The sequence below is a fragment of the Gallinula chloropus genome, assembly GCF_964237585.1.
Source record: "Gallinula chloropus genome assembly, chromosome: 10".
Classification (NCBI taxonomy): domain Eukaryota; kingdom Metazoa; phylum Chordata; class Aves; order Gruiformes; family Rallidae; genus Gallinula; species Gallinula chloropus.
The window spans coordinates 1,106,375-1,122,999 of record NC_140095.1 but is presented as its reverse complement, the minus strand read 5'-3'; the positions used below and the strand labels follow the sequence as shown (position 1 = coordinate 1,122,999).

At 54.5% G+C, this 16,625-nt stretch overlaps 1 protein-coding gene across 1 annotated transcript in view; it reads right to left on the bottom strand.

The window, feature by feature from the left end:
- Nucleotides 1-235: 235 nt before the first annotated feature.
- Nucleotides 236-16,625, bottom strand: part of LOC311195305 (hydrocephalus-inducing protein homolog) — a gene marked incomplete at both ends in the record, with an annotated part of 41,362 nt that continues 24,972 nt past the window's right edge. The window contains 14 exons of the mRNA XM_084268686.1: nucleotides 236-308; nucleotides 2,267-2,328; nucleotides 3,203-3,277; nucleotides 3,711-3,932; nucleotides 4,049-4,176; nucleotides 4,989-5,125; nucleotides 5,521-5,654; nucleotides 6,336-6,466; nucleotides 6,940-7,117; nucleotides 8,395-8,532; nucleotides 9,883-10,092; nucleotides 13,621-13,974; nucleotides 14,700-14,837; nucleotides 15,335-15,478. Coding sequence (XP_084124812.1) covers nucleotides 236-308; nucleotides 2,267-2,328; nucleotides 3,203-3,277; nucleotides 3,711-3,932; nucleotides 4,049-4,176; nucleotides 4,989-5,125; nucleotides 5,521-5,654; nucleotides 6,336-6,466; nucleotides 6,940-7,117; nucleotides 8,395-8,532; nucleotides 9,883-10,092; nucleotides 13,621-13,974; nucleotides 14,700-14,837; nucleotides 15,335-15,478 — 2,124 coding nt within the window. The remainder of the gene's footprint in view (nucleotides 309-2,266; nucleotides 2,329-3,202; nucleotides 3,278-3,710; nucleotides 3,933-4,048; nucleotides 4,177-4,988; nucleotides 5,126-5,520; nucleotides 5,655-6,335; nucleotides 6,467-6,939; nucleotides 7,118-8,394; nucleotides 8,533-9,882; nucleotides 10,093-13,620; nucleotides 13,975-14,699; nucleotides 14,838-15,334; nucleotides 15,479-16,625) is intronic.

Genomic DNA, 16,625 nt, shown 5'->3' with positions numbered 1-16,625 from the left:
CACAGAAAGTACTAGAAAAGGAAGCTCACGCATGTGTAAATCCAGTGAACCCAGTATTTCTGCCATGATGATGGCGCATGACAAAAAAGAAGACTCCAGCCGGTTTTGACTAGGCCTGGAGACCCATCTAAAGCTTGCTAAGTAATGGGTGATGGGGTGGGAAAGCTGTGGGCTTATGTCTCAACATTGCTGAAAAATTGCATTAAGATGCTTGTAAAGGGTTAAGGAAGGCTTGCTAACAGGATAGCTTGAAGTGCCACAGCGGTGACCTCCCATAAGCGATGCCTGGCTTGAACGACTCTGCCTCACTGATAAAGAAGAAACACCAATTGGGACATAAGTTTGAGTCTAACACCGTATTTTAAGTAAAATATACACTCAAGGACTATGTGTTCTGTGGATATAAAATGACTTCTTTGACAAGTTCCAGTACCCCCTCCTCCTTATCTGTTCGATGAATTCCTTGCCTGTCTAATTGGTCACAAATGCAGGCAAAGCATTTCATTGTAACTAGTTCAAGCTCCCCCTTGTCCTTGAAGGTATACAAAACCTGCCGAAACCAAACCTGTAGTTTGGGTCAGAGTCAAGGGGTAACTGAGTCTGCGCAAGACAGAAGGTTACTTGCAGTGAGGAAGAGGAGCCATCCAACTTCATCCCCACAACCCTCAACGACCACCACCAAACAGCAGTGCGCAGGCACAGTGGGGAGGAGTTGATGGAAGTAACTTCTTGGAACTCATTTTAATATGAAGCGGGACAGGTTATGAGTATGTATAGGTGTGTGAGGTAACCTAATGATTTTTGAATAAGGATATGGTATAAAACTGCTACAAACTCTGACCAAAGGTGTGCCTACTTTGTTAGGTCACCCGTTCTTGCAAGAATGTTTAATAAATTACTGTTTCACTAGAGTGTCTGCCTCAAGTCCTGTTTTTAGGACCTTTGTCATTTCTAACACCACCCACGGCTATTCATGTGCAGCAGGGGCTGGGGCCCTGGCACGCTGGCTCTGAGGAACCAGGATGGTTCCTGGCATCAGGTGGAACTGGGTATCCCATGGATTTAAATGGACTGACAGGGGTTTCAGCTCGCCCTGGGGGAGTGCAGGTCCTTATGTGTGAGCTCAGGGGCTGCTTCTCCTCCTCCTTCAGGGTTACACTGCCCAGACAGTCCTGGCACTGCCACCGCGGGCAAACATCCGCTCTGTATCGCTCCATCAGAGGGGCGAGGAGCTCCCGACCGCTCGCAATCAGGGGTGTCATCTCCACTCGGCCTTTGGCCAGCAACGGGAACACCCCAGGACTGGGAGCCAGAGCTCTCGTGTCCACAAGCCACCAGTTTCCAAGTCCCAGTGGCCACGTTCAAACCACCTTTGGGAATGCTCCACCATTGAAGCGGATTCCCAGTTTGCCTGGAACGAGCCGGCACCGCAGGGACCACGGGCGGTGAACCACGACGGGCGACAGCCCCGCTGAGCCCGGGAACGGGCCTGGGCTGGGGCTGCTTGCTGGTACCAGTGATTCAGTGACATGGAATAATGCTGAGGGGATGGATATAGATAGAGTTTAACAGACAATTAATTAATAGAATGTCAACTGTTTGTCGTAAAACTTGCTGTCTGGCGTAAATCTTGGTGTTTGCTGTGGTGTGATGAGTGAGTGATTGTGAAATCAAGTTACTGTAAACTAAGGAAAGGGCCCCAATTTGTAGTCCCGAATCCCTGTGAAGAGATTGGTTGGAACTTGTGGTAGATATTAGATGAAGGTTGAGATCAAAAACTTCATACAGATCTGGAAGAGCAATAAAACTAAGAGAAAGGAATATGTGGGAAATTAAATATTTCCACCGTGTCTAATCTAACTGATCCAAGACGTGGCGAATTGCATGCAAACAGTTCCTGTGAACCATATCCCTTCTTTGTCTCCTATAAAGTTATGAGTCACGTGGTGTAGCAACTTTCTCCCCCTGATGTCCAATAGAGATATAGATAGAAACTCTTGATTAACTGAACAAAAACTAAACTTTATTACTATGCACAACTATAACAACAATAAAAACCAGTAACAATAAAAAAAAATAATCAAAATAATAATAAGTGCTGACAATACAAAACATTCCATTTTAAAGCGTCGCTCCCACATATCCGCATCAGCTGGAGCAGAAGCCTGGGTCCTCTGCCTAGAATTAAAACAACAGAAAAGGAAAATTTTGATTCTTTCTAAATTATCTGAGCTTGAAGAGACCTTTTAGTCTCAGTAACACCCACCTGTCTGGTTGTTCCGGTGGGTAAAGCTGCACTCGTTCGGAAGGCGATGACAACCTGAAAGTCTAAGGGCAAGGGAACAATGTACCACTACAGCCATAGCAAGGACGTTGTCCCTACTGCCTGGCTATAGTGCTGTAGAAGGGAAAATTTACCACTCCTGGAGTGGTGGGCGCATCCTGTGATTCAGGCAAGGGAACTGGGGTCTCACCCTCACCAGCGCCGGCCACTTTGTACTGCTCTGCTGCTTGACTGCGTGTTCACCTAACTGTGTTTTTGGACACGCGCAGGCGCAGTTTTCCCCCTACGTCCCCACAGAAAGTACTAGAAAGGGAAGGTTCAAACTGTAACCGTCGCAGTCTAAGCCTAAAATGATGGGTAACAATCAAAGTGGAGCCTCTAAGAAGAATCCCCTAGGGTGTGTGCTAGCCCATTGGAAGGAATTGGTGGGATCAGGAGGCACTGAAAAGAAGAAAACACTTATGAAATATTGTAATCAGTGGTGGCCTTGGTATAAATTAGAAGATGGGGCTAAATGGCCACTAAACGGAACATTAGATTACAACACCTTATTACAATGGATGTTATTTCTAAGAAGAGAAGGAAAATGGGATGAAGTTACATATCTGGATATGTTTTACACCCTCCAAAACCATCCAGAGTGGCAAAGGGAGTGTGGATTAGTCCCACCACAAGATCCTATGGTACTAGCACTCGAGAGGGAGAATAAAAAACACAAAGGTAAACTGAGGCGGTGTTGCTCGACGTGCAGTATAGGGCAGAGGTGTACCAGACCCGATAAAATTTACCAGGTACCAGAACAGGATCTGAACGACATTTTTAAGCCTCCCCCTCAGCTGCAGGAACAGGATGAGGACTCGGATGCAGCTTATACTTCTCAGCAAGTTATAGAGTCTATTTTCCACACGTCAATCTCACCTCTTTCCGGGGTGTAAACCTGACTCGCACCTTGTAGCGCTGTCCTGGAGTCAGGGTCCTGGCCAAGGGCAGCACCTGGAAGACACAGCGCTTGTTCTTCCACTGCCTCAGCAGCTTTTGTTTAAGGTACAGTGGCAAATACTTGTCCACCTGGGCACAGGAAGGAACCTTGTGAGGTCTCTTTGGTCTGCGAGGACAGACCCTCAAGTGCCCACAGTGCTCTGAGACACCGTCACGGCGCCAAGAGCACCCACATCCAGACCAGATGTGGCCACTGCAGCCTAGAACTGGAGGGAAAACCTGTGGGCAGGGCAGGCAGACGGGCAGGCACCGTCCTTGGAGGAGGACGAATGGGTGAAGGTGGCAGAGAAGTGAAACATCAGCTGCTCAACAAGTCCAGGTGAACCAGCCTTGCTGCATACCCTCCAGTCTCCCTCCCACGAGCCGTCCCCACGCGGTGAGGCACCCACAGCGGCAGAAAAGGCACGAGAGGCACAGAAAACCCAACCGAGAAGTTACGTGTCCCGCGTCGTCTCTTCCTCCCCTTCACAACAGGCTCATTCATGGTGATGGAACAGGGGACCTGGAGTTGGTTGTGGGGCTTGATGGTTTCTTCCTGACACTGTCCACACTGGACAGCAGCAAACTCCAGTCTGTCCCTGGAGACGCAGATGGATGGCTCAGCCACACTGGCACGGAGGCGGATGGGAAATGTGGGGCCTTCTTCTGCCTAGTGAGGGGCAGAGCATCCAGCTGAAGGTCCAGGCAACATCTGCTGCTGTCCCCAACCTGACAGCTGCCTCAAAAGGCCGTGCTGGCACAGGGAGGTGAGGAAGGATACAGTACCTTGATGGGCAGGACAACATTCACTTCTCCCACCGGCAGGTTGGCACTCTGCGGGTCAAAGCGCACTTCAAAGGTCTCTGTCTCACAGAAGGGCAGGTTCTTCACGCAGCCCAGATCCACACTGAAACCTTGAAAGGGTGAAAATAAAGCAGCTGAGATACACCAGCATCGTGAAATTGGTCACAAGTATGTTCAGACCGTATGGGTGTCCACAGGACTGTCAGGCAGAAGGACCCTTTGTGTCTCCAGAGAAGACAGCCACTCCTTCTCTCTTGTCACCGCTCAAAGGGAAAGGAATTTCACAGCCTGAATTCAAGACCCGCAGGGTAAAACGGAAACCCATCAGCTGAGGAGCACCAGCAATTCCTTCACCAGGCCCCCAGGAAGGATGCGCAGATCTCTCCAAAGAACTTCCAGGGAAGATTCCCCTGTGCTGTGGTGCTGCTTGGAAGACAATTTAGAGGAGACACCTGACCACCCTTCACATGCAGCAAGTCACCATCTGATGGTCCTCAAGGACCTGTTTTGAAAGCCTGTTTTGACCTCAGAGGCTGTTGTCTCAAGAGAGGCTAAAGCAGCACTGTGCCATTACGAACTCTAAACAAAGCACTTCCAAAGCACCAAGGGTCCCGTCTGCTCCCAACACAAGCTCATGGAGCGCACAAAGACACTCAGGAGATGCTCCTGGTAGCCAAGAGCAGAAGATGCTGAGAGGTGACCAAGGTGATCAGCCCACGGAGCCCCCGCAATGAAGCGTCAGGGCAGCCCAGGTGGCTGCACACTGCGGGCCAGGAGAGTTCTGGCTGCAGAGCACCGAGCAGGGGGAGGAAGGAAGAGAAAACGATGCAAAAGAGCACTCAAAACCCTTCCCCGTGGCCCCAGCTCATCTGTCAGAGACAGGTCCTTCAAGCCCGCGGGAAGTCTCTCCAGCATGGGTTACCGGTGCCACACAGAGCCCGTCCGTCGGCGCAGAAGGACGCGGGGAGCTGCCCGGGGTTGGTGATCTTCACGACGTGCGTGTGGATGTCACCAAGAACGACGTGGCCAAAGTCCAGGATGTACTCGGGCAGCTCCACTCTGGAAGGAGAAGCAAGGACAGTCCTTAAGGTGGAGGAGGATGCAAACAAAGCAGGTGCTTCTGTAGTCACTGCTGGAGAAACTCCAGCCCATGAAGCCCAAGGTCTGATCTTCTGCTAAGAAGACTTTGGTACGTCACGGGGCACCCAGGTCCAAGCTTTTATCAGCTACTAACAGGTTCTTAGAATAAAATGAGTTTAAACAGACACTGGGCACAACTCCTCTGCTGTGAAAAGCCACTGGAAAAAAGTCCTCAGGCTGCTCACTGGTAGCACGTCCAAACTGTCAGGATCAACCCCCTTCTCAAGTCCCCAGCTATTCCCAGAGACAAGGAGCTCCCAGGAGCAGGGGCGCACCACTGTGCGCTACCATCAGAGCACAGGGGCCCTACTAACTTGAGAAGCCTCCGACGAGCACACTGGTCAAAGGCAGCGTCCTCCAGGGAACCGGAGGAGAGAGCTTTCTGCTGCTCCAGGGCGTGCTGCTCTATCAGCATGTTCTCCATCTCCATCTGCACCCCAACGTCCAGCTGAGGAAAACAAAGACAGTGGCTGGTTAGCAAAGGGAAGTTAATCCCACCCTGCTCTTGGTAAGAAGCAGGAACAAGTCCTTCACTCTGAGGGTGGTGAGACCCTGGCACAGCTTGCCCAAGGAGGTGGTGGAGGCTTCATGCCTGAAGACATTCAAGGATGAAGCTTTGAGCAACCTGATTTACTTAAAGGTGTCCCTACTCGCTGCAGGGGGTAGATGGCCTCTGGATGTCCTGGCCAATACAGTCTATGATGGGGTCCTTCTGTCCAGCTGCTCAGAATCTGCCAGGACCATATCTGAAGGGAGATGAACTCCAGCACCTTCGCCTGCTCAGCCACCCTTATGCAAGCTGATCTGACCAAACAAGTCAAGGACCTGCCAGAGCTCCAAGTAGCTGCCTGTCCCCAGCCGCTGCCAGGGCAGCTCAGACAAAAGCTCTCTCCATGAGGGAACCACATCAGCGCTGACAGCTCTTGGAGACACATCTCAGTTGCTTGAGCACAGTCTTCAGGACCTCCCCCTCGGGCACTCAGGAAGCTCAGGCACCCACGGGAAGGACCACTACCAGAGGAGCCCCATGTTTGTGGCCAGCCCAGGGGAGCCAGCTGCAGCGTGCAAGGGGGACAAGTGACACAGAGAGAGGGTGGCCCCTGCCAAACAGGGCAGCAGCCGGTCTCACCACAGTGCCAGAGTCGTCCATGGGTGGCTTGCTGGCCGTGGCCTCCCCGACAACCACCGCGTCGTCTCTCTGGCTGTCTCCTCCAAGCTTTTCTATTGCCTCTTTGAGGATGTGCTCATAGTTCTCATTTCCTGAAGGAAGAAAACAGCCACAAATAGAAGTGTGGGCGCAGCGGCGTCCCCGTTAAAGCTGGGAAGCTCCACACCCCCAGCGTTGGCCCTTCCCACAAACACATTCCTCCAGCAACGCATGGAAAGAGGATGCTGCTTTTCTTCTATGTTCTCTCCCACCCATCTTCCTCCACACAAGGGAGCATCTCATCCCCCCCACCCCTGCCCAAATCCCTGCCAGCCCACATTACAGCTTTCCCCAACACTGCTTTCTAGCTGTCCCCTTTATCCAGGCCACCAACAGATGACACTGGCCAGGATGGCTCTCTGGAGCAAAGCCCATGTGCTTCTAGAAAGCAACCAGAAGAACAACAGCCCTGAAACCTCCAGGCTTGGTGGAGGTGGGTGTGAACTGCCCTATGAGCATGATGACACAGGGGGGCAGAAAAAGACCCCCAGGGGACCTCCCCGAGAAGCAGTCAGACAGTGCTCACCTTTGATTCTCCTAGGAAGGTCCAAATAAATCCTGGGAAAATTCCCCTCTCCTTTCAGCCTGATCTCTTCTGGCTCCAGGTGACCCACTTGGATCTGGAAGGTCCTGCAGAAGACTCCAGGCACTCCCGGCAGGTGATAGACAGTGAGCACTTGCTCTCTGCCAGGTCCAATGTAACCCTGGAGGTGTGGAAGAAGAGGAGGGGAATTCAACCAGAGGGCTTGGCAGAGGGGTGGCTCAGACCACCGGTAAGCTGAGATGAGAAGGCACGTTGCAGGTTCTCACACAACACATCGCCTTCCAGCTTCCCTGCATCCAAAAGCTCAAGTCTCCTACACCGGGCTGTGGTTTGTCCTCCTGCCAACACTGCCCACCCTCTGCCAGACCCAAGCAGCAAAGAAAAGCCCTTCTGCCAGCTGCTGTGGAGGAGGAGCGGCGTGCCCAAACTCTCAGCAGGGCCAGCAGCTCCTGTCACGGCACTGCAGTGGCTCCCAGGCTGGTGTCCAAGAGCCTGACCTCTTACTCATGAGCCCAACCAACAGCTCCTGCCTGGGTGGTTACACCGAGGGTGCATGGCACTATCTAGACTCACAGTGACCTGCAAACTTACACCCCTGGAAAAGCAGAGGCAGAGGCTCGGACGAGCTCCAGGGATGAAGGGGTTCCCCACAAATCCCCTCCTCACTGGGCTCCTAGAGAAGAGCTGTCTGAGCCTGGAGTTGGGCTCATGCCAAGCAGGTTGAGAGCCAATACAAACAGGTGGCAACACTGCTCAGGGGACAGGGCACAGCCACAGCTCTTCTCAGCTCACTGGGCTGGACCTTCAGCTCCCTGCTCCCCCCCACGCCGCAGGGAGAAGCTGCTGAGCAGGACACATCCTGCCTCTTGGTCCCCGGAGCCCCGGACTCCAGCTCCCAACACGGCATCTGCAAAAGCAAGTCCTGCCAAGCTGCTTGCACAGCAGCAACTGCCCAGGGCCAAGCAGAGCCGTGTCCTCTGGAGCAGTGTCACCCCTTGCAGGAGACTGGCACGAGGACATGTGAAAGCCATTTGGCCTCCTCTTCCCATTGCCAGGAGGGACACGGATAGGAATGCTGCTTCAGCTGAGGGATCCAGGCAGAACCCAGGCACTGGGACAGGGGATGCTACGAGCTGGAGGAGCGAGGGGCCGGCGCGAGTTCCGACACAGGAGCTGCGTGCCCAAGAGTGGGACTATTTACGTCCTTAGTGCTGACAGGAGGCAGGCAGGGACCTGGAGGAAGTCCTGTCCCACCACCCAACGCTGAGGGGAAGGAGACGCTCAGGAGACCTTGCACCATCCCGCTCCAGTGCCGCTACCAGCACAACTTCACCTGGTACAACTAGGACTCTGCTTGCCCAACCTTTTGTTCCTCCCCTATAACCCCCTCCTGGGCAGCCTGATGTGGAGCCAGCGTCAACCCCTCGTGCTACTCACGGTGCTGGGCAGGACCAGGGGCACGCCAGGCTGAGGACTGTCCGCGGTGGCCGTGCTGGGGCTCAGCACCACGTAGGTGAATCCCATCTTCCCGCTGTTCCGCAGGGTGACCTCTGATTTGGTGACTTCGGTAAACAGCTGGAGAGAAGACAGAGGGGCGGGAAACTGAGGACACGCATCTGGATGTTGGCAATCTCCTCCTGCTGACACTGGGATGACAGCCGATGGACACAACGCAGGAGAGAGGCAGAGGAAGAGGAGGGACGGGCACCTGACTCTCCCAGGCCAACCTGAGGAACCCACGCAGGTATTTATGGCAGCGCGCAGAGGTGCAGCAACCACCACAAAAAGCTCAGTAATAAACTGGGGGATGCCCCACTGCTGGAAACATCTGGTCAGGCTGGATGAGGCTCTGAGCAACCTGACCTAGTGGAAGATGTCCCTGCTCAGTGAAGGTGGACAAGATGACCTCTAAGGTCCCTTCCAACCCAAACTGTTCTAGGATTTTAAGATACAAGTCCTCAGCACTTTAAGGCGTCATCTGACAGCCAGCTGAAACACAAAGGAGGACCATGGCTCCCACCAGGAAGCTTCTTCTGTTACCAGCCCCCTTGAGCTGGGGGTGCTCAGTGGTCTGGACAGCAACCCTTAACTAGTGCCAAGGACCTTCTTGGCCGAGCCCCTATTCAGTCTCTGATCCATCTCCAGTGAGCTTAGTTCCCTCGCACTTCCCCCGCTTCTCAAATTGATGGAGCCCTGGATGGAGCCCTGGATGGAGCAGAGCCTCTGCAAAGGCTCCAAGGAAATTCAGGACAGATCAAGGCAACCGCCCCATCCAGCATGGCCAGCCCACCGTGCTCTCAGTCACCATCCCTTGACCCACTTGTAGGGCATCACTTGTCTTTACGAGGGAGCCATGTACATGCTGGGATGCCTGGATTCTGCTGGCACTGACAGAGAGGCACTAAGGAGGCATTTCAGAAGGAAAGGGATTTGCAGAGCTTCCAGGGACAGCAAACCAAGGACACGGGGCAAGACGTACAGGGCCAACAGCTGGCAATGTTGGGGGGGCTGACTGAAAAGAGGTAAAATGGGGATTGTTCTGGGACATTCTCTCACACGGTGACTGAAGCCCATGGTAACGTTGTTCCTGCTTCCTTTTGTTGGTCTATGGAGAGCACTGAAAGAGACCATCTCCTTGGACCCCAGGATCTGGGAGCGGATCTGCAGATGGATGTCTCAGGGCACATCTCCCTGGAGATCACCACCTGCCCTGGGAGCCAGAGTTCATTGAAGAGGAGGGATTCCCAGCTTCAGGAAGGGCAATGGAGATGACCATTAAAACCAGCTTGGACACAGGACCTGTTACCCCAAAGCTGCACCTCCAAGCCAAACAACCAAAAAAGCCAGTGAGAGTCCTGGACCTCGGTGGGCAGCCACCTGCCAGGGATGGTCTCAAGGATTCCTGCCAAGAGAAGCGCCTGGTACCTGCAGCCCGCAGTCCATCTCCGTGCTGTCCAGGAGGTAGTGGATGAGCGAGGCCTCCCCACGCAGCGCAACCTCATAGGTCGGGCCTCCCTCCACGCGGCACAGCGCCGTGACGCGGGCAATGATGTCTGCATGGCCAGAGAAGGTGACCCTGACCCGCTCGCTCTCGCCCGGCTGCAGCACGCCGTACAGCGGCAGGATGTGGAAAACCTGGAGGAAGGGGAAGAGACACTGAGACATCAGCTGTGGAAATGGGTGCAGGAGAGGAGGGAGCCACTGCCTGGAGCAAAGGACAGACATGGCTGGAGGGCCTCTTCCTCAAACCCAGTCTCATCCTGCAGCCACCCTGCTTAAAAGTGGGAAGACCATGGGGAAAATCTTCTCCCATACTCAGTAATGAATGTGTTAATTAATACTCCACGTTAGAGTAATTTGGGAGGTCTCTTGGCAGCCAGAAGCTCTCTCTGCTGCAGAACGGGCCTCCCACTGCCTCCAGAGGAACATCAGCGCACGTCCTTAGGGCCACCAGTGTGACCACGGAAGCGAGACAGGTTCCCACTCACCTCGTCCACCTCCATAGTGGGGAGCTCCAGACCGACAGATGACCTCAGCTGCTTGATGGTCACAGAGCTCTGAGACTCCACAGTGCTGTCTGGCTCCGCAGCACCCTCTGGCTCTGCAGCACCCTCTTGCTCCGCAGCACCCTCTGGTAGAGGCTGGAAAACAAGTGCCATGGGCTGCAGTAAGCAGCTGGTGGGGCTGAGCCAGACCACTCCGCTCGTGGCTCGACCACCTCATCAAGCCAGGAAGCAGCTGAGATGGGACCTGGGCGCAAGCCAAGTACAGGTATGTCCCTGCCAATGCTTGAGCATGGGTCCAAGCCCACCCGCAGATGAGACACGGGCTCCAACTGTACATCCTACACGCCAGCTTGCAGGAGGAAGCGGGGTACACCAGGCGCTCAGGGCTGGCAGAGACCCCAAGGGTTCCATTGTGCAGCCTGGTGCCAGCCTGGGCCTGTTCGCTGCTGCCCGAGGAACATGCCAGAAGCCTGATGCCTGGGACAGGGCAGCTTCTCTGTGACAAACCAGGAGTACAGCTGCAAGCCAAACTCCACCAACAGGAAAATAAGGACTTGGGAAGCGCTCGGCGCAACTCTCCTGTTCTGGGTGGTGCTTTGTTTCCTCTCCTGCACTCATCAGCTGAGGAGCTCAGCTGGGGGACTCTTTTCCACAGGCACCTTCCTGAAGAAGGCAGCCGAGATGGGTTCCTATCTTCCAGCAGTGAGGAGCTGGTGTTTAACCTCAGAGAAGCCACTGTCCAAAAGGAACCTTGGCCCTGGGCTTCTAACCCCCTGCTTATAGATGAGGGCTTTGTGGTTGCTCTGGAAGTTTAAGAGGTGAAGACATGCTTTGTGCTATGGCCTTGGCCTCAGCAGAATCTACTACAAAGATTTATGGGGCATCTCCCCAGGAGATAAGGTACTGGGGAGGGCAGAGTCTTCTCATCTTTCCATGCTTTTTGTGGTCTCTATGTTTCCAAACCCAGCAAAGCTTCACCTAGCACGTGTTCCCAAAGATCCTGACAGCACTTTCCTAGGCCTGTGGTGTCCCACAGAGGTTACATGTGCGTGCGTTACTCTGAGGGTGGGGAGGCCCTGGCACAGGGTGCCCAAGGGGCTGTGGAAGTCCCATCCCTGGCAGGGTTCAAGGCCAGGTTGGATGGGGCTTTGGGCAGCCTGGGCCAGCAAGGCTGTCCCTGCCCATGACAGAGGGTGGGATTTGATCTTTAGAGACCCTCCCAACCCAAAGGCTTCTGGGATTCCAACTTCTCCCTCCCCACAGGCCTGCATCCAGCCGCTGGCCCTGCTGCCAAGCCCACTCTCCGGGCAGCAGAAGGAAGGGTGGCATGAGCACGGGCCCTCTGCAGTAAGCTGGGGGAGGCAACGCTGGTGGGAGGTGTAGAAAATCACCTACCTCTGTTTCCAGGGTGTCATCTGCATCTGGTGGCTGTGGGACAGAATCCCCCACCCCTGCCAGGGCTTCAAGTGGTTCCTCCACACTCCCATTCCCGAGGATGCTCTCTGAAGGTGCTGGGCACTCCAGCTGAGCTCCCTCCTCCTTTGGTGGTTTGGCTTTTGTGAAAGAAGTTGGTGTTGGAGGAGTTAACCTGGAAAACAACAAAGCTTTGATGGTGGAGCTGCAGTGGGAAGGAGGGAGGGCAGCAGGAGCAGCTCCTTGGCAGGATCTGGCACCAAGCTGGGAGCTCAGCAGCTCCATAAGCCGGTCAGAGCAGGTCAGTGCTTGGGGACGATGCCAGTATAGCGGCGGTGCCGGCAGCCGGGTGCAAGGAGCAGCAGATGGGGACAGGGGTGAACACCTCACCGGGGTGGGGAGCGTGGCAGCAAAGGGAGACACACACGAACCCTGCAACAAGCCCAGACTGGAGGGCAAAGGGACAGAGCCAGGCAGCCATGGGCTGGTACAGACCCAGCAGCACCCTCCCAAAAGCACCTGCCACCCCAGACCCTGCCTTCCCCACCTGCAGAGCCACGGCAAGAAGTTCTGTGGCTCAGCCAGACATAGATGCAGAACATCTCCCCAAGAGTGACCCACAGCCGCGGGTCGGTACGAGCAAGCAGCGACGCTGGTGGTTTTTTGTACGTGTAACAAGGCAGGATGGAGCCAGAGCTGGAATGGAGCCGGGGCTGGGATGGGTTGGAGCCTCCAGCCTGCTGTGCCTCAACTGGACAGAGCCCAGCACTGCACGGGACACCCAGGTACCTCAGCTGCCTTCGGGCAGCCTGACTTCTTCTGGGTGAGAAGGGAGGTGCCTGTGCCAATGGGACACACGCACCGGGAGCGCCTGGAGACTCTCCAGCCACACACCAGTCTGGCCACCATTCTGTCCATCTCACCGTCACCAGCCCTGACGGTTGATTCCCTCCATGTCAGACCCCGTTAGTTTCATCTGATAATTTACAATACCAACAGTGCTTAACGTGGACCAGAAAAATAGATCTGACATGCTGCCCTTCTGCCGGGCTCTTAGTGAGCAATGTGAGGTGTTAATAGCTTGGAGACCGTCTTCATTTCCAGCTCTGCCACAAGGATCACATGGTGTCTCCTGAGGGACCCTGAGAGAGCACATTACCACTAAATTAACATGTGGAGCAGAAAAGGGAGCTGTCCTAAATGGCCGCAGCGCTAACGAGCCAGCAAAGGGGCAATGCCAAACCCTTTGGAGCAGAGGCTGCAATTAAAACTGCCCAGAGTCAACTTCTGACCTATGCAAGAGAGGCCACAGCGGGAAGAACCGCTCGAAAACGCCTTTAGAGATGCGCTACAGCTCAACTGAGAGATTGCTCTTGGGCTTGGAAAGCACAGGCCAGTACTGGGTGGCCCTGGTGCCCAGGGACGTGGGGACAAGTCCTCCTACTGACACCTACTGCTGCACCCAAAGCCGCAGCAGAACCCGCCGGAACACACAACACACAACGAGCGCTGGAACACACGCAACAGCCGCTGTGTGAATGCCATGGGCAGCAGAACACATGAGAACTCAGTTCAAGGTGGCACTTGCCTCAAGCCGTGGAAATCCCCACCTCAAGCTGTGGAGAAGCCCCACTCCCTGGGCACCTTCCCTGCCTGAAGCTGGGAGGTGCTTTTTCCACAAGGGAAAGTGAAAGGGATTTGTCGGATGCTACACAAACCATCTCAGGCTTTGCAAAGGACAAACGGGACAGCGGACGAAGAGCTTCAAGGAGAGGTGCACGTACCTCAGGTGGCTTGTGGAGTCGTCCATCAGGAACAGCCAGTGGTACTGGACGGGCAGCGGGCTGCAGTTGGTCATCTGGATGTGGCGCTCGTGTTCAGTGTCATTCAAGACGCAGCCAAAGTCCAAGGTTGTGGTCTGGATATGGAGATTTGGGAAGAAGACTTCTCCCCGAATGGTGACTTGCTCCTCGTGAGGGTGCTCAGGAAACTGTATCTTCAGAGTTTTCTCTGCTTCCCAACTATTCCAACCCTCTTCAAAAGCAGGGTTAAACCCGATGGAGAGATTAAGTTCCTTCCCGGTCCCCAGCTTTATGGGCTGCAAGAAGATGACGAGTATTAACCACTGGTGTGATGAAGTTCCGAGGTCTGGTGGCACAAAACGCCTCAGTGTTCAAAGTGCAACCCCAACGTGGGCTTCTTGCTTCAGCCTTCGTTTTCTTTACAACGTGCCCCTGACCATGCAGCACAACTTTCTTCTCTGAGACTCTCAGGCTCACCCCCTTGTGCTCTGCACCCATAATGCAAGAGGGAAATAAATCCTGGCGTGCCCTGACTCTAGAGGAACCCCTTTGTCTTCACACTCAACATGAGCCCTAGGGCACTGTGCCCTCAGCCTGGAGAGGGCTCATCACCTGCATGGCAACGGTGGCCATGCTTCCAACATGTCTCTAGCAGAGCCCATGTCTGACACCTCCCACTGCCAGCAGCGCAGGTGACAAGCGCCTCGGCCTTCCCAAGGGCAGAGCTGCCCCCAAAGAGAGCAAGCAGCTCTTCAGGTCACCCAAGGAGGGCTTCCAAGAGACACCTTCACCTCACGGTTGGCCCACACCTAGGTTCCTGCTCCGAGTTGTCTTAGAGCCAGGAGGTATTTCCCCATTTGAGGTGGTCTTTTCTCTCCTTTTCAAACCTGATGCTGTTCATGCCAACTGACTGCCAATTCAAAGGAATAACCACCTCTCCTGGAGGGCTTCCCAACGGAAACGCACCCCCACCCCCCTCCCTCTTCAAACCCCACCAGCGGGAAGGTCTGGGGCTGCTCACCTGGTCTGGCAGGGGCTGCTGGGACGCACTGCAGACCCAGAAGGGTTGCTCTACCATCAGGACGATGCTGAGCGGCAGGGAGGAGGTGTTTTTTAAAGAGAGAGGCTTGTACTGAAGGCTCAGGACATCGCTGGGTTGCTAAAGACAAGGGGAAAAAACAGGGAGGGGGGTGACTCACCGCCCTTCGGTGAAGTTAAGCAGTCCCATCTCTAAAAACACGGTCGCTTTGCTCACAGACCACCTCACGGGGGGGGTTGGGGGGTGAGGAGGGCGCTTGGCATCGCTCGGCCACAGCGACCTGCTCTCCCGCCCCAGTCCCTACACAGGAGGATGGCTGTGAGAGGCCCATGCTGTTCTTGTGGGTCCCACACACCTGGCCATGGGCTCAGCAGCTCGATTCTGCCTCCAGCTCAACACAGGCAAAATAGAGCTGGAGAGATGGACCCAACCCCACAGGGGAGAAATGATGATCTCAGTGTTGATGGCAATAGCTTGGTCCTGCTCAAACCAATGGCAAAGCCCTGAGGACTTGGAGAAGATGTTTAACTTCCTTCCCTGAAGGCCATCACACCCCTCCGTGGGCTTTCAGTCCTCAGCCATGCTACTAAACACCAGGACCCAACCCAGAGACCTACCTTCTCCACCCGGAAAGACATTGCTCTGGGCGACACTTGCAGGGTGGGAGCAATGAACTCGCACGTGACAGCCACTTGCATTATCCGTCTCTTCCCAAACTGGTTCCCCACGATGGCATGACACACCAGCCGCTCCTTCACTACCTGTGGGCAAGAGTCACACGTCACCCACCAAGTGCCAGCAGGGAGCCCAGAAAACACCATGGAGTTTGCAAGCCGTGGACACAGAAGGAATTTGATAGCCTGGATAAACCCATGCCATGGGATCTTGGCCATCAACCCTCCACAACTATTACACTGCCATAAAGCTACAGTCACTGGTCTCCTTGCTAGTCCTCTCTTCATGCTCCATCCTACTTATTCTGCTCTCCCAAAATCCTTAGTGCTACACCCCAACGTCCACAAAAGGCACCCACAAAGTCAGGTGGAACTGGAATAATCCCCCCCCTCCCGCAAACTGTTATCGCCACGATGTGCCCTGCTGCTCAGCATGATCATCATGCTGAAAAACATCATCTAGGTCCAACCCCCTGCCATGGGCAGGGACACCCTCCCTAGACCAGGCAGGCCAAAGCCCCATCCAACCTGGCCTTGAACCCTGCCAGGGATCCAGGGGCTTACACAGCCTTGCTGGGTAACCCATTCCCTTGATTTCTCATGGTTCTACTTCCCCAGGTTCCTCCCCCTCCACTCTTCACAAGAATCACAAGAATCTCAAGGTTGGAAGAGACCTTTGAAGATCATCGAGTCCAACCATTCCCATCCTATGCTAAACCATATCCCTAAGTACCTCATCTACCCTTTTTTTGAACACATCCAGGGATGGTGACTCAACCACCTCCCTGGGCAGCCTGTTGCAGGCCCTGACAACTCTTTCAGTAAAAAATTTTTTTCTAATATCCAATCTAAACCTGCCCTGGCACAGCTTCATGTCATTTCCCCTTGTTCTATCTTCTGTCACCTGGCTGAAGAGACCATCGCACACCTCTCTACAACCTCCCTTCAGGTAGTTGTAGGTGGTGATAAGGTCTCCCCTCAGCCTCCTCTTCTCCAGGCTAAACATCCCCAGCTCCCTCAGCCGTTCCTCGTATGATTTGCCCTCCAGCCCCTTCACTAGCCTGGTTGCCCTTCTCTGCACTCTTCCCCCTCTGGTACAGCTCCACAAGCCAACTCCTCTCGGGAGCCTACAGCCTTCACAACTCTTGGGTTGTACGTGCACCGCAGGGAGTTGGGCTTCTGACCAACCTCAAGAGTACCAACTTCTCAAGACCCAAAGCTACATCTGCTCCCC